Source organism: Bos mutus, chromosome 13, assembly GCF_027580195.1.
Source record: "Bos mutus isolate GX-2022 chromosome 13, NWIPB_WYAK_1.1, whole genome shotgun sequence".
NCBI lineage: Eukaryota > Metazoa > Chordata > Mammalia > Artiodactyla > Bovidae > Bos > Bos mutus.
In genome coordinates this window covers 51,703,881-51,722,237 of record NC_091629.1, presented here as the reverse complement: position 1 = coordinate 51,722,237, position 18,357 = coordinate 51,703,881, and the positions used below count along the sequence as shown (strand labels likewise).

General features: G+C 38.7%; 1 protein-coding gene across 4 annotated transcripts in view; it reads right to left on the bottom strand.

Moving 5' to 3' along the window:
* The window catches only part of RALGAPB (Ral GTPase activating protein non-catalytic subunit beta), a 93,403-nt gene that overhangs the window by 59,675 nt on the left and 15,371 nt on the right, over positions 1-18,357 (bottom strand). For all 4 annotated transcript variants that reach the window (XM_070381718.1, XM_070381719.1, XM_005895987.3 and 1 more), the window contains exons 2-5: positions 15,801-16,016; positions 12,572-12,774; positions 4,318-4,481; positions 2,629-2,815 (exon numbers count right to left, since the gene is read on the bottom strand). In XM_070381718.1, coding sequence (XP_070237819.1) covers positions 2,629-2,815; positions 4,318-4,481; positions 12,572-12,774; positions 15,801-15,986 — 740 coding nt within the window. In that variant the 5' untranslated portion in view covers positions 15,987-16,016. The remainder of the gene's footprint in view (positions 1-2,628; positions 2,816-4,317; positions 4,482-12,571; positions 12,775-15,800; positions 16,017-18,357) is intronic.

The window sequence follows — 18,357 nt, the reverse complement described above, 5'->3', positions numbered from 1 at the left end:
TTACAAATTGTTTAAAATTTTAATTTATAACTGCAAATAACAAATAAATAAATCATATAATCATGCACAATTATGCTTATGTTGATTATATAGTCATATAATATAAACGATAAATTTTTTAAAAGATTCATCATACTACAAATGCCCTCAACACAACTAATTTATTATAATTTATCCATAACAACTGCAACATAACTTTACATGAAGTTTAGAATTTATGGTATGTGTCCCATAAATTGAATTTGACCATTCAGTTACTTAACTAAATACTAACATTCCAAATGTATTAAAACTGTTCAAAGCCCTTTGACTCAATTATTAATCTATTATACTTAGAATAGATTATGATCTACTATAGCTAATCTAAAAATATCTTAATAAAATAACCAGAATACATACAAAGACTAAGTGTAAAGTACTCGCAAATCAACAATATTTTTTCTTTTTTACTTTTATATCCTTATTTAGCTTTTTTTGTTTTGTTTCTGCCCCACTGAGCGACTCATGGGATCTTAATTCCCTGACCAGGGACTGAACCCAGACCCTTAACAGTGAGGGTGCCAAGTCCTAACCACAGGGAATTCCCAACAATAGTTTTTAAAAGGAAAACAAAGAGAACAATTTAAATATCAAAACAGCAGAGAAACTATTAAATGAATTATAATTCCATTTATATAATGAAAAACTATAAGGCCATTTAAAATAGGATCTTGAGATCTACATAAGAAGAAAAAAGGTACATGTAATTACTGGGACAAGAATCAGACATCAAGTTAAAAAAAGCAGGTAACACTATAAAGAATAATCTCGAATTGATTTTTTAAAAAAGATAAGATGGAAGAAAATATCGGAGAAGGCGATGGCACCCCACTCCAGTACTCTTGCCTGGAAAACCCCATGGACAGAGGAGCCTGGTGGGCTGCAGTCCATGGGGTCGCTGAGGGTCGGACACGACTGAGCGACTTCACTTTCACTTTTCAGTTTCATGCATTGGAGAAGGAAATGGCAACCCACTCCATGATCTTGCCTAGAGAATCCCAGGGACGGCGGAGCCTGGTGGGCTGCCGTCTATGGGGTTGCACAGAGTCAGACACGACTGAAGCGACTTAGCAACAGCAGCAGCAGAAGAAAATATATTCAAAGATCGGTTATTTGTAAGTGATGGATATTTCCCCTTATGTCTTCCTAATTTTCCATAATAAGCATGTATTGTACTTTTATAATCAAGATAAAAGGATGTATTATTTAAAAATAGATTCATAATAGTGACATTCACAAAGACATACCAGAATAAACAAACAAAAATTCATCTTAAATGAGTGATAAAGATATATATATTAACTCATAAAAAGACCAATGTACCATCTGATACGTAATACCACCTATAAATTATCTGTTCCCACCTCCACCACTAACTCTCCCATTAAGTCTAAATCAGATTAAGTCTCCAGTCTCCTGTCAGATTAACTACCAGCTGACAGGAAATATAAGGGACAGAGGAACATATTAATTAACAACTAGGACATAATCAGAAAAATCAAGAATGTGAAGCATTCAATAAGACAAAACAACCCAATTCAACAAAAAAAAACCTGCAAGGAAATAAAAATGAGAGAGCAGGAACCTACAGTTTAAAATAGGCTTAAGAAATATGTCAACTAAATATAATGTCCAAACCTTGTCTGTGTTCTGATTCAATGGAATCAACTATTTCAAAAAGTTGAGACATTCAGGGACATCTGAACACTCAAAAGCTAAACAATATTAGAAAACTGTTAACATTTTGTTCATGTGTGATAATGGTATTGTGATCATGTTTAAAAAAGAATGCTCAGCTTTTAAAGAGTTATATATTACAAGAAATGAAAAAAAAAAGTCTGAAAAAAATGAAGCCTAACGGTTTACTCACAGAATAGTGATATTATATATAAATGGCTAAAAAAAGAAACCAAAAAACAAAATAATTATTATAAAAAACTGCCTACTTTGGTTACATACGAGAACATTATGGTATGGTCCTATTTCTGTAAAATTATGTATAATAAGATTTCTGGTGAACTTAACTCTTTCTGTTATAACTTTCTTTGGTTCATTTTTTTTTAATGAAGATCTTAAACATTTTGGACTTCCCTGGTAGCTCAGGCTGTAAAGCGTCTGCCTACAATGCAGGAGACCTGGATTCAATCCCAGGGTCAGGAAGATCCCCTGGAGAAGGAAATGGCAGCCCACTCCAGTATTCTTGACTGGAAAATCCCACGGACAGAGGAACCTGGTAGGCTACAGCACATGGGGTCACAAAGAGTCAGACACAACTGAGTGACTTCACTTTCACTTTCTTTCTAAACATTTTAATAATTAGAGTGGGATTTTGGGGGTGGGAATAGTAGGGCTCAGAATTCATCTGCCTCTCCAACATACTTTCTCAATCTAAAAGGTTTTAGATTAGATAGGCACAATGCCCACTGCTACATCTATTTTTAAAAACTGATTGATTCTATTAACTAAAGTATAATAATAAGAGACACAGAATAGAGGCTTTTACCATGTACTCTAGAAAGACACAGAATTAGGGGAAGGCTGCCTATGGCCAGACGGATGAAAGAAGACAAGTTGATGACGGTAACTTACCTTGAAGTGAGCGCACAGATGACCTTGCTCCACTGCTCCACCACTGCTGGGTGGTGCCTCCAGTTAGCCACCATCTCCTTGGCTGTTTTCCAGTAAGGAGGTGTTGGGAAGCACCGCGTACATGCTAGTAACCAAACCTCAAAGAGAACACCAATCAACTTCTCTGCTAGATTCTCAGCAATGCCACCTTACCAACAAAAAGAAAACATCTTTGGCATACTTATTTGTAAAGCAGAATCTTTAACTCACTGATTTGGGAGAACTGGTCAAAAAATTAAAATAACTGCAATGTTAAGTTTTAACTTTCAAATAATCACTTAATAGTAAGAACAAAAAACTACTCTTAGGAGCTCTTATGAAGGAAATCATGAACACATCAACCCATTATCACATGGGAAGTTTTCAAGTGACCCTGCTGGGTTCTTATGGAAGATCTTAACCTTCCAGTAGTGAGACAGGAGCACACACAGAAGAAGGGAAAGGATGACTGCCTACAATGAACGGCTATTAATCAGCTTCCGTGTCACATAGCTCATACACGTGACCTCACATTAATTCTGCAGGGTAGGTTTTTATATCAATAGTATCTATTACCAATTATCAATTATATCCGATTTGAAGATGAGAAAACAGGTTCTGGAAATTTAAGTAACTTGCCCAAGTTCACACAGCCAACAAGAAAAGGAATCAGAACAAATACCTGAGACTTCCTACCTTCAAACTTTGCTATAAAATGCTTCATGTGTTTCAAAGCCACCCTTCAAGGGAGAGGGAGCCAAAGAAGGGAGCCAAAGGACTAGTTCTGGCAGGACAAAGCCTCAACCACAGAGCCCAAAATAGAGCTGCTCCTCGGTTCCAAGCCTGGGAACTAAGAAGAGCAGCGGTCTGTACTCTGCCTACCCACAGAAGGCAAACTTTGGATTTCCATACAGAACGAAAAGTTCTAAGGATTTCAAATGAGCAAAAATGAAGTTTCAACAATAATAAGCTCCAGAAGGGGATGGATGGCTTGACTTATGGTGCTGAATCCCTGGCATGGGGATTGTTTAAGGGAGAGGCACACTACCTATCTGGCTAGCTCATCACCAATGCCAGACAGGGTATTTCTATTACGGAGTCCCTCTCAACACTAAAATTCTTCCTGGACACTGCATTTGTGTCAGAGCACAAGCACACTCACATGTGTTAGTAAAAAAAATACAGAGATGAATAAGCAACAGGGGAATTTGGAACTAGAATTATCAACTTATTGTCTGTGTATACTGTGCTATATTATACAAAGCAAGACATCTTAAAATACACTCTGAACTCATGAAACTGAAGGTTTTTTGATGGCTAGGTAATGAATGACACACTTGTCATACTTCCAAATAGAATACTTTAAGATTTTCTAGGTTTCATTTGCTAAACAAAATATCTTCTGCAGTCATTAAGTTTTCAGTCTACCTGGATAACTACTTTGTAATCAGGTACATTAGCTGTTTCTTATATAGGCTCTGTCCTGATACACTGAACAAGCTACTGTTGCTGTCATTATCAAACACGTATTAATTCACTGCGTCTCTCCTCATATTGGTTTTTCAACTGTAGTGCCAAATTTTAAATCCCCACCGAGTCTACTACTCATTGAGTCTAAAAGTGAACTGTGTTTGGAGCACAGCAATAAATCAGAAAAAATAATTAACAAACCTTGAACAGTTGGTGGCGCTAGAAGTATGTCATTAATCTGCAGAAGAAACAACAGTAAGACTTCCCAGGTTTCTCGCGCCATAATGGATGACTCACGGGCCAGTTTTTGAATGGCTTTCAGGACCTGTAAGCATAGTCGGGTCTGACTGGAGCCCTGTTCCTGTCTAAAGAAGACAGACAGACATCACTGACAAGCTTAAGGACAGAATGCAACAGTTAAAGACAGGCAACTCCCTAACAGCACCAGCAGACAGAACTAGGCGCACCCTCTTCAGTTCAAAGCTATTTCCTTCTCATGCAGTTTGGCACTCTGGGATCTAAACCTACCACTCCTAAAGAGCTTGAAGAGCTCCCGGGGAGAGGGAGGATACTAGAAAGTGGACTTCACCTCTGGGTTTTCTAAGTCTGAAATGTGCCTGGCACATACAACAGATACTCCATAGGTTTCTGCTGAATGAATGAGTAAATAAATACCCACAGCCACTTCTGCTGCTCACACAGCAGAATGACCTTTGTATTCTTTAAAAAAATTTTAAACATATGTTCACAAGAATTCAGCATGAATTTCATAATGCTCACAATCCCTTTGAAGTTAATGTCTGCTAGAGAAGAGCCTAAAAAATGAAATATCCTAACAGGTCCCCAAAACTGATGGGATACAGAGACAACTTCCTCAGAAATGAGCACCTGCTAACTGTGGCTCTATTAAAAAAGAGGCAACTTAACCCAAAGGTACCCAAGATACTCCCAAAGAAGTTTTATAGCTCTGTTTAGTTCACAACACCATTTTTTCCCAAGAGTATTATTACATTAGTATATCAGGGCTAGGGTTGAGGAGGAAGATAAAAGTACAAGCCCCAGCCCTTATCCCCACTGTCCAACATAGATCACCTTAAGATTTTCAAGAATAAATAGTGAATTGGCTTCCAGAGTTCCCATGTGAAGACCAAGGCAAGTAACTATTATTATTGAAATAAATCTTGAGGCCAAGTTTCTACATGACTCATGTCACAAAAAATTCATAAAATATGTTTCTATCAGAGGAGGGAATCTCAGAGCCTCCTTGAGAAATCCAGACAATGAAGTGAGTGCTCTCAGAACTTCCATCACAACCTCAGGATAAAGATTCTCAGATTCTGGGCCACGACCCATAAAACCAAACACTTACACCAGAGCTGCAAGAAAATGACAACCCTAAGTTCCCCCTCAAGAAGCCAGACCTAGAGTGAAATGATGAGACATTCACCTAGGAAAAGACAAGAGTCCCCAAGGACAGGGAGAGGTCCCATGTTCAGTTTGAGGTGAATCCGGACCATGGGAAGCCAAGAGGCTCAAGCCTGTATCTGTTGGTCTGCTACTAAGCAAGAGTAAGAAATATACAATAGTCCCAAACCTCATGGAGCCATGTAAGAGGACACCCAGAGTAAAAATGAAAATACCACTAGTGGTCCTGGGGGCAACACTCTTACAAGCCAGCAACGACACTAGAAACTTCCCAAATGGTGACCCAGGCTTACCTACCATTCCTAGTACTACCTGCCCAGTGCAGAAAAGGAAACATCTGCTCCTTAGGTACTGTGGCATCACTCAGACAGCCTAAATTCAAGAGCAGTGTCCAAGTTTCTACAGCTAAGAGAAATACGGCAATCTTTACTGAAAAAGAAATAGAAAGGTCGAAACATCAAAGATGCTCTTTTCCCCCTAATATTTCCAAAAGCAACTTATGAACTTCAGAAAAACCATTCTAGAACATGAGCTGGTGAACTATGTATGGCCTGTGGGCCAAATCTGGCCTGTCATCTGTTTTTGTAAAAAAAAAATTGGAACACAACCATGCACATTGATTTATATATTGTCTATGGCTGCTTCTCTGTATCAGTAGAGTTGAATAGTTGTGACAGACACTACGGTATGGCCCACAAAGCCCAAAATATTTACTATATGCCTCTTTACAAAAAAAGTTTGCCAACGACTGCTTTAGAAGAATGCCACACTTTCTAAAGTACAGTATATTCGAGCAATGAAGACCCTAATCAGTTTTAGATGATGGGTCACTCTTCACTCAGCCATGCGCTCCCCCAAATCAAACTGACGGGCAAAAGAGAAAGGCTACATCATTCTGATCTAATCTTCAGCAAAGTGGTAGAGGCTATTTCCTCTATTCTGAGAGTTAGTTTTCATAAAAACAATTAACTAAGGAAACTTGACAACTTTGTGACTATTTGACTCAAAAAACAAAAACAAAAAACTCCCAATAACAGGAGATAAGATCATAACTCCCAATATTTAGCACTGAAAATATTCAGCTCCCTAAGATACAATTTGCCAGGAGAACTCTAATACTCAGTTCAGCACCCTCTCAGAATTACGCACACTTTTGGGAAAACAAGCTAATTACCAAATAGTAAAAAGAACAATTTATACGATATTGATGCTTCTCAAAAGAGAAAAGCAAAAGCCTAATTAATATAAATGCAATTGCTTTTTCTCATCAATAAAATTAACTGAGCACTCAGAGTTGGTAAGAGTACAAAGAGGAGACAATACTAGCCATGAAACTCTCCCATTTACTAAGAAAAAGCCTAGTAAGTTAGTCTCCTAAATGGGATGATAAGAAAGCATTAAAAGTAATATCATTTTAGAAGAATCTGCTTAGCTACAAACAATGTCTTCCTACCATTTATTTTCTACCATTCCCTGTTATAACTTCTTTTGAAATCAATAAATACAAACAACCAGCATTTAATTCACCCAAATGTAACCTAGACAGTGTATTAAAAAGAAGAGACATCACTTTGCCAACAAAGGTCCAAACAGTCAAAGCTATGGTTTATCCAGTAGTCATGTACAGATGTGAGGGTTGGACCATAAAGAAAGCTGAGCACCGAAGAACTGATGCATTTGAACTGTGGTGTTAGAGACGACTTCCCTTGGACAGCAAGGAGATCAAACCAGTCAATCCTAAGGAAATCAATTCCAAACATTCATTGGAAGCACTGAGGCTGAAGCTCCAATACTTTGGTCACCTGGTGCAAAGAGCCGACTCGTTGGAGAAGACCCTAATCCTGGAAAAGACCAAAGGTTGGAGGAGGGGGCAGCAGAGGATGAGATGGTTGGATGACATCACCGACTCAATGGACATGAGTTTGAGCAAGTTCTGGGAGATGGTGAAGGACAGGGAAGCCTGGTGTGCTGCAGTTCACAAGGTCACAATGAGTTGGACATGACTGAATGACTACACCACCAGAAGGAGAATTGTGTGGCTGGTGATGTGGTGATAAGATTAAGGAGTTAACAGACATACCTCAATGTACTGCACTTCGTTTTATTGCACTTCACCAATATTGTGGGTTTTTTACAAACTAAAGACTTGTAGCAATCCTACACTGACTGAGCAAGTCTATATGTGCAATTTGCCCCACTGCATTGCTCACTTCGTGTCTCTATGCCACATTTAGGTATTTCTCAAAATATTTTCATTATTATTATATCTTTACAATGATTTGATGATCAATGATGTTAGATGTTACTACTATAATTGTTTTGCAGCACCACAAACCATGCCCATATAAGATGTCAAACTTCACTGATAAACATGTTCTGACTGCTCCACCAACCAGCCATTTTCCTGCCTTCTCTTTCTCCTCAGGCCTCCCTCTTCCCTGAGACACAGCAATATTGAAATTAGGCCATTTAATAACCCTACAATGCCTCTAAGTGTTCAAGTGAAAGGAAGAATCATGTCTCTCACTTTAAATCAAAAACTAGAAATAACAAGTACCTACCGTAATAGCACAGGGAACCATATTCAATATCCTATAATAACCTATAATGGAAAAGAATCTGAAAAAGAATGTGTGTGTATGCATGCATGTGAACAAAACTGAATCACTTTGTTGTATAACAAAATCTAACAAAGCACTGTAAAATGGTAGAAATGACTAAGCTTAGTGAGGAAAGCAGGTCAAAAGCCAAGACAGGCTAGAAGCTAGGCCTCCCGCATCAGTAAGCCCAATTGTGAATGCAAAGGAAAAGCTTTTGAAGGAAATTAAAAGTGCTAATCCAGTGAACACACAAATGATAAGAAAAAGAAAGGGCCTTATTACTGATATGAAGAAAGTTTTAGTGTCTGAATAGAAGATCAAACAAACCACAACATTCCCGTAAGCCAAAGCCTAACCCACAGCAAGGCCCTCACTCTCTTCAATTCTGTGAAGCCTGAGAATGGTGACGAAGCTGCAGGAGTCTGCAGTCAGCAGAGGTTGGTTCATGAGGCTGAAGGAAAGAAGCTGTTGCCATTAAAAAAAAAAAAAGGTGTACATGGGGGGCGGGGCAGCAGCAAGGTGAAGCAGCAAGTGCTAATGCAAAAGCTGTAGCAAGTTATCCAGAAGATCTAGCCAAGATAAATAAGGTAGATGAAAGTAGCCACACTAAACAATAGATTTCCAGTGGAGACAAAACAGCCTACAGGCTTCTATTGGAAGATGCCATCTAAGGACTTCCATAGCTAGAGAGAACTTCTGGCTTCAAAAATGCAAAGGACAGGCTGACTCTTGATAGGGGCCTCAAGCAGCTAGTGGCTTCAAGTTGAAGCCAATGCTCATTTACCATTCTGAAAATCCTAGGACCCCTAAGGATTATGCTAAATCTACTCTGCATGTGCCATATAAATGAAACAATAAAGTCTAGATGACAGCACACCAGTTTACAACATGGTTTACTAAATATTTTAAGCCTACTGTTGAGACCTACTACTCAGGAAAAAAGACTCCTTTTAAAATACTACTGGTTATTTACAAAGCACTTGGTCATCCAAGAGCTCTGATGGATGTGGACAAGCAACGTCACCTGCCATTTCAGTAAACAATGTTGTGGCCATAAAGCCACCAGTCACTACAGCTGCTCCCTACAGTACACCCTAGGGGAATTCAGGACAGAGGAAAACAAAATACTGGGCCTACACAGTTAAGATGCATATCAAAGGAATAATTTCAATAAGCTCAAACTCTTGCATCTTCCTATACAAAGAAAACTCATTAACTTGAGATGTCTTTTTTCTTTTTGATTAGCAGTAATTTTTCATGTTCTGCTACACAGCTTTTTTTTTTTTTTTCCCAGCAAAACTCCTATATATTCTTGCTCCTTCCTTACCTCTTTGGAACACTCCCTCTGAGCTTCTGAGAGGCTATATCCAGGTTATAGTTTTCAATAAGTCCGATGAATAAAATGTAATTCTCAACTTTTAGGCTGTGCATTTTTTTTCAGTCAACACTGAGATGTACAATGAGATAAATGTTGCCTGCTAACCTACCATTCATTCTGCTGCCCATGGATGAAGGAGTAATTTCAACTTTCAAGTCTTATTATTTAAGAAATACATTGGGTAAGACTATAGCTGCCATAGACAGTGATTCCTCTGATGGACATTTTCAATTTCAAGTAGAAACTGAAAACCCGGTGGAAAAGATTCACCATTCTAAATGGCATTAAGAATATTTATGATTCATGGGGAAAGGTCAAAATATGAACATTAATAAAAGTCTAAAAGAAGCCGATTCCAATCCTCACAGATGACTCTGAGGGGCTTAAGACTCCAGTGGAGGAAGTGAATGCAGATGTGGCAGAAATAACAAGAGAACTAAAATTAGAAATGGAACCTGAAGATGGGGCTGAATCGCTGCAATCTCATGATAAAACTTTCATGGATGAGGAGCTGCCTCTTATAGATGAGCAAAGAAAGTGGTTTCTTAAGATGGAATCTACTCCTGGTGTAGATGCTGTGCACATTATTGAAATGAAAACAAAGATTTAGAATATTGCATAAACTTAGTTGATAAAGCAGTAGCAGGCTTTGACAGGATTAACTCTAATTTTGAAAGAACCTCTACTGTAGGCAAAATGCTATCAAATAGCACTGCATGTTACACAGAAATCATTCATGAACTGATGAGTCACTCAATGTGGCAAATGTCACTGCTGTCTTATTTTAAGAAACTACCACATCCACCCAACCTGATCAGCCAGCAGCCATCAACATCAAGGTAAGACCCTCCACCATCAAAAAGATTACAGTTCACTAAAGGTTCAGATGATAGTTAGCACTTTTTAGTAATCCTAGTATTTTTAAATTAAAACGTGTATTTTTTTTTTAGACATAATGCTATTGCACACTTATAGACAACAATATAGTATAAACATAACTTTTATATGCACTGGGAAACCAAAAAAGGCTTTATTTCAATGTTTGCTTTACTGCAGCACCCTGGAACCAACCAACAATATCTTGAGGTATGTTTGTACACTTGATCCTATACATCACAGCACATAATGAAGATTCTCTTTTTAATTCAGATTTTCCAAAGTAATCTTCCTTCTAAATTTAAAAAGCTAAAATTTACAGAGCTGGTTTTTGGCTGATTCATAGTCAGTCCCTCATCTGACAGACCAAAAGTCTTAACCAAAACTTTTCCAGAAGGATGGAAGTCAGCCCTCTTGATCCTTCCACAGACATTTTCAAAGAAGAAAAACACACATACACACACAGATGAAAACATATTTTTCTCAAAGGAAATCCCTACAAATGGGTAGGCAACTAATGTTTTCCTCTCCATTTTCTATTATTTCCAAAATCCTTTAAAATGACATATAATTCTTTTAGAATGGGAAAAAATGTTCTAGGTATAAGTAAGGCAACCATGTGGATCACAATAAACTGTGGAAACTTCTGAAAGAGGTGGGAATACCAGACCACCTGACCTGCCTCTTGAGAAACCTATGTGCAGGTCAGGAAGCAAGTTAGAACTGGATATGGGACAACAGACTGGTTCCAAATAGGAAAAGGAATACATCAAGGCTGTATATTGTCACCCTGCTTATTTAACTTATATGCAGAGTGCATCATGAGAAACGCTGGGCTGGAAGAAACACAAGCTGGAATCAAGATTGCTGGGAGAAATATCAATAACCTCAGATATGCAGATGACACCACCCTTATGGCAGAAAGTGAAGAAGAACTAAAAAGCCTCTTGATGAAAGTGAAAGAGAAGAGTGAAAAAGTTGACTTAACATTCAGAAAACGAAGATCATGGCATCTGGTCCCATCACTTCATGGCAAATAGATGGGGAAACAGTGGAAACAGTGTCAGACTTTATTTTTTGGGCTCCAAAATCACTGCGGATGGTGACTGCAGCCATGAAATTAAAAGACGCTTACTCCTTGGAAGGAAAGTTATGACCAACCTAGATAGCATACTAAAAAGCAGAGATATTACTTTGCCAACAAAGGTCCATCTAGTCAAGGCTATGGTTTTTCCAGTGGTCATGAGAGTTGGACTGTGAAGAAAGCTGAGTGCCGAAGAATTGATGCTTTTGAACTGTGGTGTTGGAGAAGACTCTTGAGAGTTCCTTGGACCGCAAGGAGATCCAACCAGTCTATCCTAAAGGAGATCAGTCCTGGGTGTTCATTGGAAGGACTGATGCTAAAGCTGAAACTCCAATACTTTGGCCACCTCACGCAAAGAGTTGACTCACTGGAAAATACCCTGATGCTGGGAGGGATTGGGGGCAGGAAGAGAAGGGGACCATAGAGGATGAGATGGCTGGATGGCATCACCAACTCGATGGACATGAGTTTGAGTGAACTCTGGGAGTTGGTGATGGACAGGGAGGCCTGGAGTGCTGCGATTCATGGGGTTGCAAAGAGTCAGACACGACTGAGCGACTGAACTGAACTGAACTGAAGGCAACTGTACATTACAATATTTAAGGTCTCTGTCACAGAAGGTAGGAGAAAAACTCAGTAACAAACTGTCAAAAGTATTCTTTTGGTCTTCTACAAATTTGCCCATAATTTCAAATCTGCTTACTTCTATATCTTCATTCTCTCATAAGATTCATTTTAAGGTACAGGGCTTAGTTATTCTTTAGCTTAAGTTTAGACAAGAATTATGTTAGGCAAAAGCAGAGTTTTTTGACTGTAAGGGAAAGGGGTCACAGTATTTTCACACCTAATAGCTATCAGATCTTAGAAGCAAAGCCAAAAGCTGTTAAAATGAAAACACATTGTTAAAGAGTCCTAGAAAACATTATATAAGCCCATCTCTCTCATTCATATTAACGCTTTAACTGAAAAAGACATGAAAATTACTGCTCAAAAGACTTAACAATGAAATCAGTTCCTATAATTTAAAAAAGTAACAATGATGACTATTTTATTATGATCCGGATAATGGCCAGATAGACTAGTATAGCTTACCTTGGTACAAAAAGATTTTGCAGGTGTTTTAGTATACTTTGAACATACAGATTAGGCTCTTTAATAACTGGCAATGGAATAGAATCTTTCGGTAACACTAAAGCCATAATCCAGTCGGTATATACATCAACACAATATTTTACAGTCTCTCCATCCAATGGAAGGGTCAGTCCATAGCAAATTACTTCCATGGTCCATTTTACCTAAACAAAAGAAAATATAGATATAGAATTATTAAACATCCCTCCCTGTTTATCAGTAGACTGATTTAAAATGTTAACTTCTTATTGCCAAAAACCTCTCAATTGAAGTATATTCGTCTCAACAAGGTTCAGATTAATTTTAGAAAATGCACCTCCCATGTATAAGACATACTCAGACAACTCTAAGCAAAATATTTAAGAAAATAAATTATGTGCTTATTTCTAATTATCAAGCCGACATTGGCTTTCACCCCTTAGACATTATTATTGTTTGCTCTGTAAAATAAAAAGTACAGGTCATCTTGGCTTTCCACAGAGATTAGATGCACAGAAATAGAAAATTTTAGATATTTTCCTCCACTTAATACCCAAATGACACATTTGGGTATGTGTCATTTAGGAAATCATTTACATAAATTTAATCATATTCCATTTTCAGATTATGCAACTTTAACAAACAACAGGAAGGAAGATGAACTGTCCAACTCTTACTGTGTGACTATTTTCATTTGGCAAAGAAAATAATATTTTAAATGGAAGGGTAAGATCAAACACAAGTCAGAAGGGACTGAAGCTGGGTAACATCTTAAAAAGGCACTTAGCTACACTAAATGACTTCCAGCCTCCTGACCTGTCCGAATCATAGGGGCTGAGAGAAATTGTCTAAGAGACTGCTGAACCACTGCCAGCAATCATGAATGAATAAGGTACAATGAGAAGGGGGAAATGGTCCAACTTGCAAAAGAAGATAAAACTATATTCCAGATAATGTAGACTGGAAAGTTTAAGTGAATTCCAGACAAAACTCTGGGACAAATTACTAAGCAGATGATCAGTGAGTACTTACAAAAGGGAAGAAGGGTCAGTGGGAACTAGCCTGCTCAAAAAGAACAAGTCATGCCAGACAAGCTTCACTCCTCTATTAAGAGGGTTACTATGAAGGCAGCTGGTATAAACCTGGTACTGATTTAAAATCAGTTTCCGAGGAACTTTCATAAATATTATCTAACCATCAGAATAACCCATGTGAGAGGGTAAACTATCCTCATTTTAGACATAAGGAAACTGAAGTTTAGCAAATTAAGCTATTTGGCCCAAAGCATCTGCTTCAAAATGCTGGAGCTGAAAACCAGATCCCTGGCCTAGAAATCTAAAGCTATTCTCACCATGCCATTAACAGCCTTCTCTGGCAAAGGGGTTTCTGGGTTTTAACAAATTTGGTCCTTGTGGACAAGATGGAGACAACATATAGTCCAGAAGAAGGTAGAATGGCTGGATTTGTAACTGGTCAAAATAACATGGGAGACTAGCAGTGGATTACTGTACCAAGATCATTTTGGAAGAAGATGTCCAATGGCATGCCAAAGGCTCTGCCAAGATTTTAACTTAGAGAAAATCAGATTATATGCTGACCATGTGTAGACATCACAAAACTAAAAAAATAACTAACTTGTAAAACAGAAATTCAGGATTCACAAAGATTTCACCAGTTTAAAACTAAAGCTGAATGTAACAAGATAAATACATGTACTGAAATTTTTAAGCTCAGAACAAAACTACAAAGGTCACAGGTAGAAAATATTAACAACAGTATAATAGAAAACAACAATGCCACAGCAATTAATATTAAAAGCAACTATAACAACACAGTGAGGCTGTGACAAATGAGGCGGGGAGGGGTGCAGAGCTGGATTAAGCTGAACAAGGGAAAGAATTTTAAAAGAGGCTGGCAAGTTCCTAATTATCAGAGGAAAGACCAAGGAGAAGATATACCTTTGGTGTTATCTTCATACAACAGTTCACTTACATAATTTGAGAGGACACTGGATTTAAGAACTATTATTCTCTCATATTCTTTCAAGGGTAGAAAGAGCTGCACTGAACACCACCACCTAATCACATGCCATCTCTTCCCAGGAGAAGGCAGCAAGGAATTACAGATACACCAAGAAGAGAGCGCACCAGGGCAAGTGCTAGTCCTTAGGGTAGGTCTCTGCTAGCGCACTCTGAGAAGAAAATGCTCTTCAGTATGAAGGCTTCCCCTTCGGTAATCCATGGCCTACAGAGGGTAAATAAACTGCCTCCTGAGCCATAATCTTCAGTCTATCTAGAGTGGTCTTATACCTGGATTAAGTCTAATCTCTCCTTCAGGAGAAATCAGAACATAAGTGAAAAGGGATGGGCAGGTTAAGTCCAACTTAAAGCAACTTAACTTTAATGCCCAGTCCCCTGAACCCAAGAACAGAGAACCAGCTCCAGGCCAAGCCACTCCAAAAACTCCTCATTTTTAGGGACAGCAAACATGACCCCTGTTCCAACCACTTGGGCTCACAGCCATACCGACTGAATTGCTCTGCAGTACTCTCAAACTTATAAGTCAGGATGGAGACAGCAGGAGAGCCTCAGGCTCAATGCACACGGGTAGCCTGAAAACCACACAAGACAGGCCTTTGGTTAGAGGCCTTTTAGAGGTAAAAATGAAGACCTTCCAAACACTGCCTCTGAATAGAAATCTGATGACTGAGCCTAGAACTTGGGGAAAGGGGCCTGAGGTCCTGACATCCAAGTCTGCTCAGCACACAGCTCAGGTGGAGGAGAATTGGGTCCAGCTAGCAGGAAGTCCCAATAGCACAATGGAACAATCTATTCCTTGAACTCCCACAAACTCTGGGCTCTAACCTGCAACCCATATAAGTTCAAACTGAGAAGTCACACTCCATTGAGCAGAAATCCACTTTAAAAGCGTGTGATAGTGCTCAGCTGTGTCCGACTCTCTGTGACCCTATGGACAGTAGCCTGCCAGGCTCCTCTCTCTGTCCATGGGATTCTACAGGCAAGAATACTAGAGTGGGTTGCCATTCCCTCCTGCAGGGGATCTTCCCCACCCAGGGATTGAACCTGGGTCTCCTTAATTGCAGGCACATTCTTCACTGTCTGAGCCACCAGGGAAGCCTATAAAATGTTAAATAAATCATGCAGTAACAAACATACTTGCACATAGTAGAATGAAATGAAGAAACACTTACTTCTTTGTCAGTTTTTAACAAACTCTCACTCCCAGCCACTGAAGGGGTACCTAAGGCCTGCCCGAGAGGATGAACCACTGCATTTGCCACCTCTCGCCCAACGCTCTCTGGATAGCTGTGCAGCACACTGGTGTGGCCCTGATCATTCTGAATCACCAAATGCAGCGACCTCCACTCAGAGTACATTGTGCCGCTAAAGGACTATCCAAATGGCACCTGAAAAGACAAAAGAGAATTCCACGTCAGATTATACTGCTGGAAGCTAATAAAAATAAGTAAAATACATATTTACCCTACATAGCACAATAAAGCAGCTGCCTCGAGATGACTGAGGAAAAAAAAAAAACACCTAAATGTTTTGAGAATGTTCTCAATAGCCTCTTGGTGAGATCAGGTAGGAAAGGCAGACTCTGGGAAGCAGCTGTCTGAGCACCTACCCAAAAGAGCCTTCAGAAGCCCAGAGGAGACCTGGGGCAGATGGCTGCCGTGCAAGGGGATAAAATAATCAGACCTGGGGTACTCACAGCATGAGGGAACCCTCCTCATTCCATGTTCCAGAATGGAAAAAGATGGAAGAAGGGTATGCTCCAAGTAGAAAAGGGAGACAAAGGAAAGGGTTTACTCCAAGCCCCAGATTTTTCAGTTAACAGTTTCCAAGTACCTATTACATGCTAGAAACAGACCCCTGCAATTTCCCACCACTGCCCTTAAATCAGACATAAAATTCTTCGAGAACATTTCATTCTCTACAGCAGTGGCATACCCTCTTCTGGTAATGGAACACCTGGAACTCAGTATCCTTCAGAAAATCTATTAAGACTTGCCACTGATTGAGCATATATTACCTACTGCTCATGAAAGTATCACAACTCTGTGAAAATTAAGTCACGTTATCCCTATTCACAGATGAAAAGACTGAGGCATAGAGACGTGCGCTGTGCCTCTGGGGCTTCAGAACTATAACATGATAGAGCTGGGTTTTGAGTCCCATCTGTTGCACTCCACGGACCATGCTCTTAACTGGAGTACGTACTGCCCCTCTCTAGCCTATAGATTCTCCACGACATAGACTGCTTTTCCCAATGCTGTATATTCTCTATGAAACGATATCTAAGTCTACTATACAAATAAAAAATTCTAGCCACAGAAAACGTTATTTATATGATTACAATGTAAATATTATAATCACAAATGTCATATTCATGAAGCAAATCAAGGATGATTGGTCCTTTCCAAATCATTTCTGTAAACCTTCATTTTCTACTTGCTCTGAAATCTGTTGGCCCAACCAGCAGAGTTTAAGGGTACATTTAAGCTTTAAAAAGTTCCATCATTTAAGCTAGTTTTTCTTCAAATGGGTAGCTTTGTTTAATTTTATCTTAGAAAACCTCATTCCGGCTCAACAAGTACCAGTGTTTTTCAAGAGGATATGGCCCTCCTCTGGACAAGAGTCCCTGAAAACACAAAGGCAGAAGGGATGGATCAGCATCAAAAAAGGTACCTACAATGTGAAGGATGGGTGGATGTGAGACCCTATTAAAGTTGACTCAGTCTCCTTAGGATTTATAAGGAACCCCCGACAAGGGTATCCTGGTGTTCCCCTACCCCCGGCTGCCCTAAAATAACTCTCTCAAAACTGGAAGGGAAAAAAGGGGAAACTCTGATAGGGTGCCATTCCCATCAGAGGACAACTTATACCCACACATTTTTTCTCACCTTTTAAAATAAGCATATATACACATAAATACATATACATAGAGTACACAGTATAATATACATACACACACTATAATCTCTTACCTAAACACACAGGAACATTATACTACAGGGTTTTTTGTTTTAGTGTGATTTTTCACCCTTTTCATTTGTTTGCCTTCATTCCCTATCCAAGTAATTCACTTCCCAGAATACATAATCCATTTAAACAACCTAACACTTCCTCTTGTATTTTGCTCAATCATATTAAAATAATTTATATACACGCAAAGCTAGGAACTATATACTTTTTCTTATTCACCAGTACCTCACAAATATACTTCTTTCTAATAACAGATTCTTTTTCATGGCTATGTACTATTCCACGATGTGGCATAATTTATTCAACCAATCTCCTAATAATGTTTTTTTCAGGAGAAAAAAACTAATATATTTACTTCATTTCCCATTTTTTTGTCACTAGGAAATAATAATGCAAAAAATAGGCTTGCTTATATATCCTTAATCAGTGGCCTTTAAATTTCTACAAGAGAAACTACTGGATCAAGGAGTATATGTATTTTTAACGTTAACAGGTTAACGTTGCCAGATCGCTTCCCCAAAAGCTGTAATAACTCCCATTCACATTAGGAATGGATGAGAGCTTTTCTATCTTCTCACTCCCAATCTTTTGCCAAGAATCAGATTTACTTATGTATTTATTTATTTGCCAGATTGGAGGTATGAAATGAAATTTCACTATTCTAGCCAAATATATTTTTATTTTACACCTTCTAGTTTTGAGTCTGCCTTAGATGATTTCTCCCTCCTATCCTCCATATCAGTGCTTTCCAAAACATGG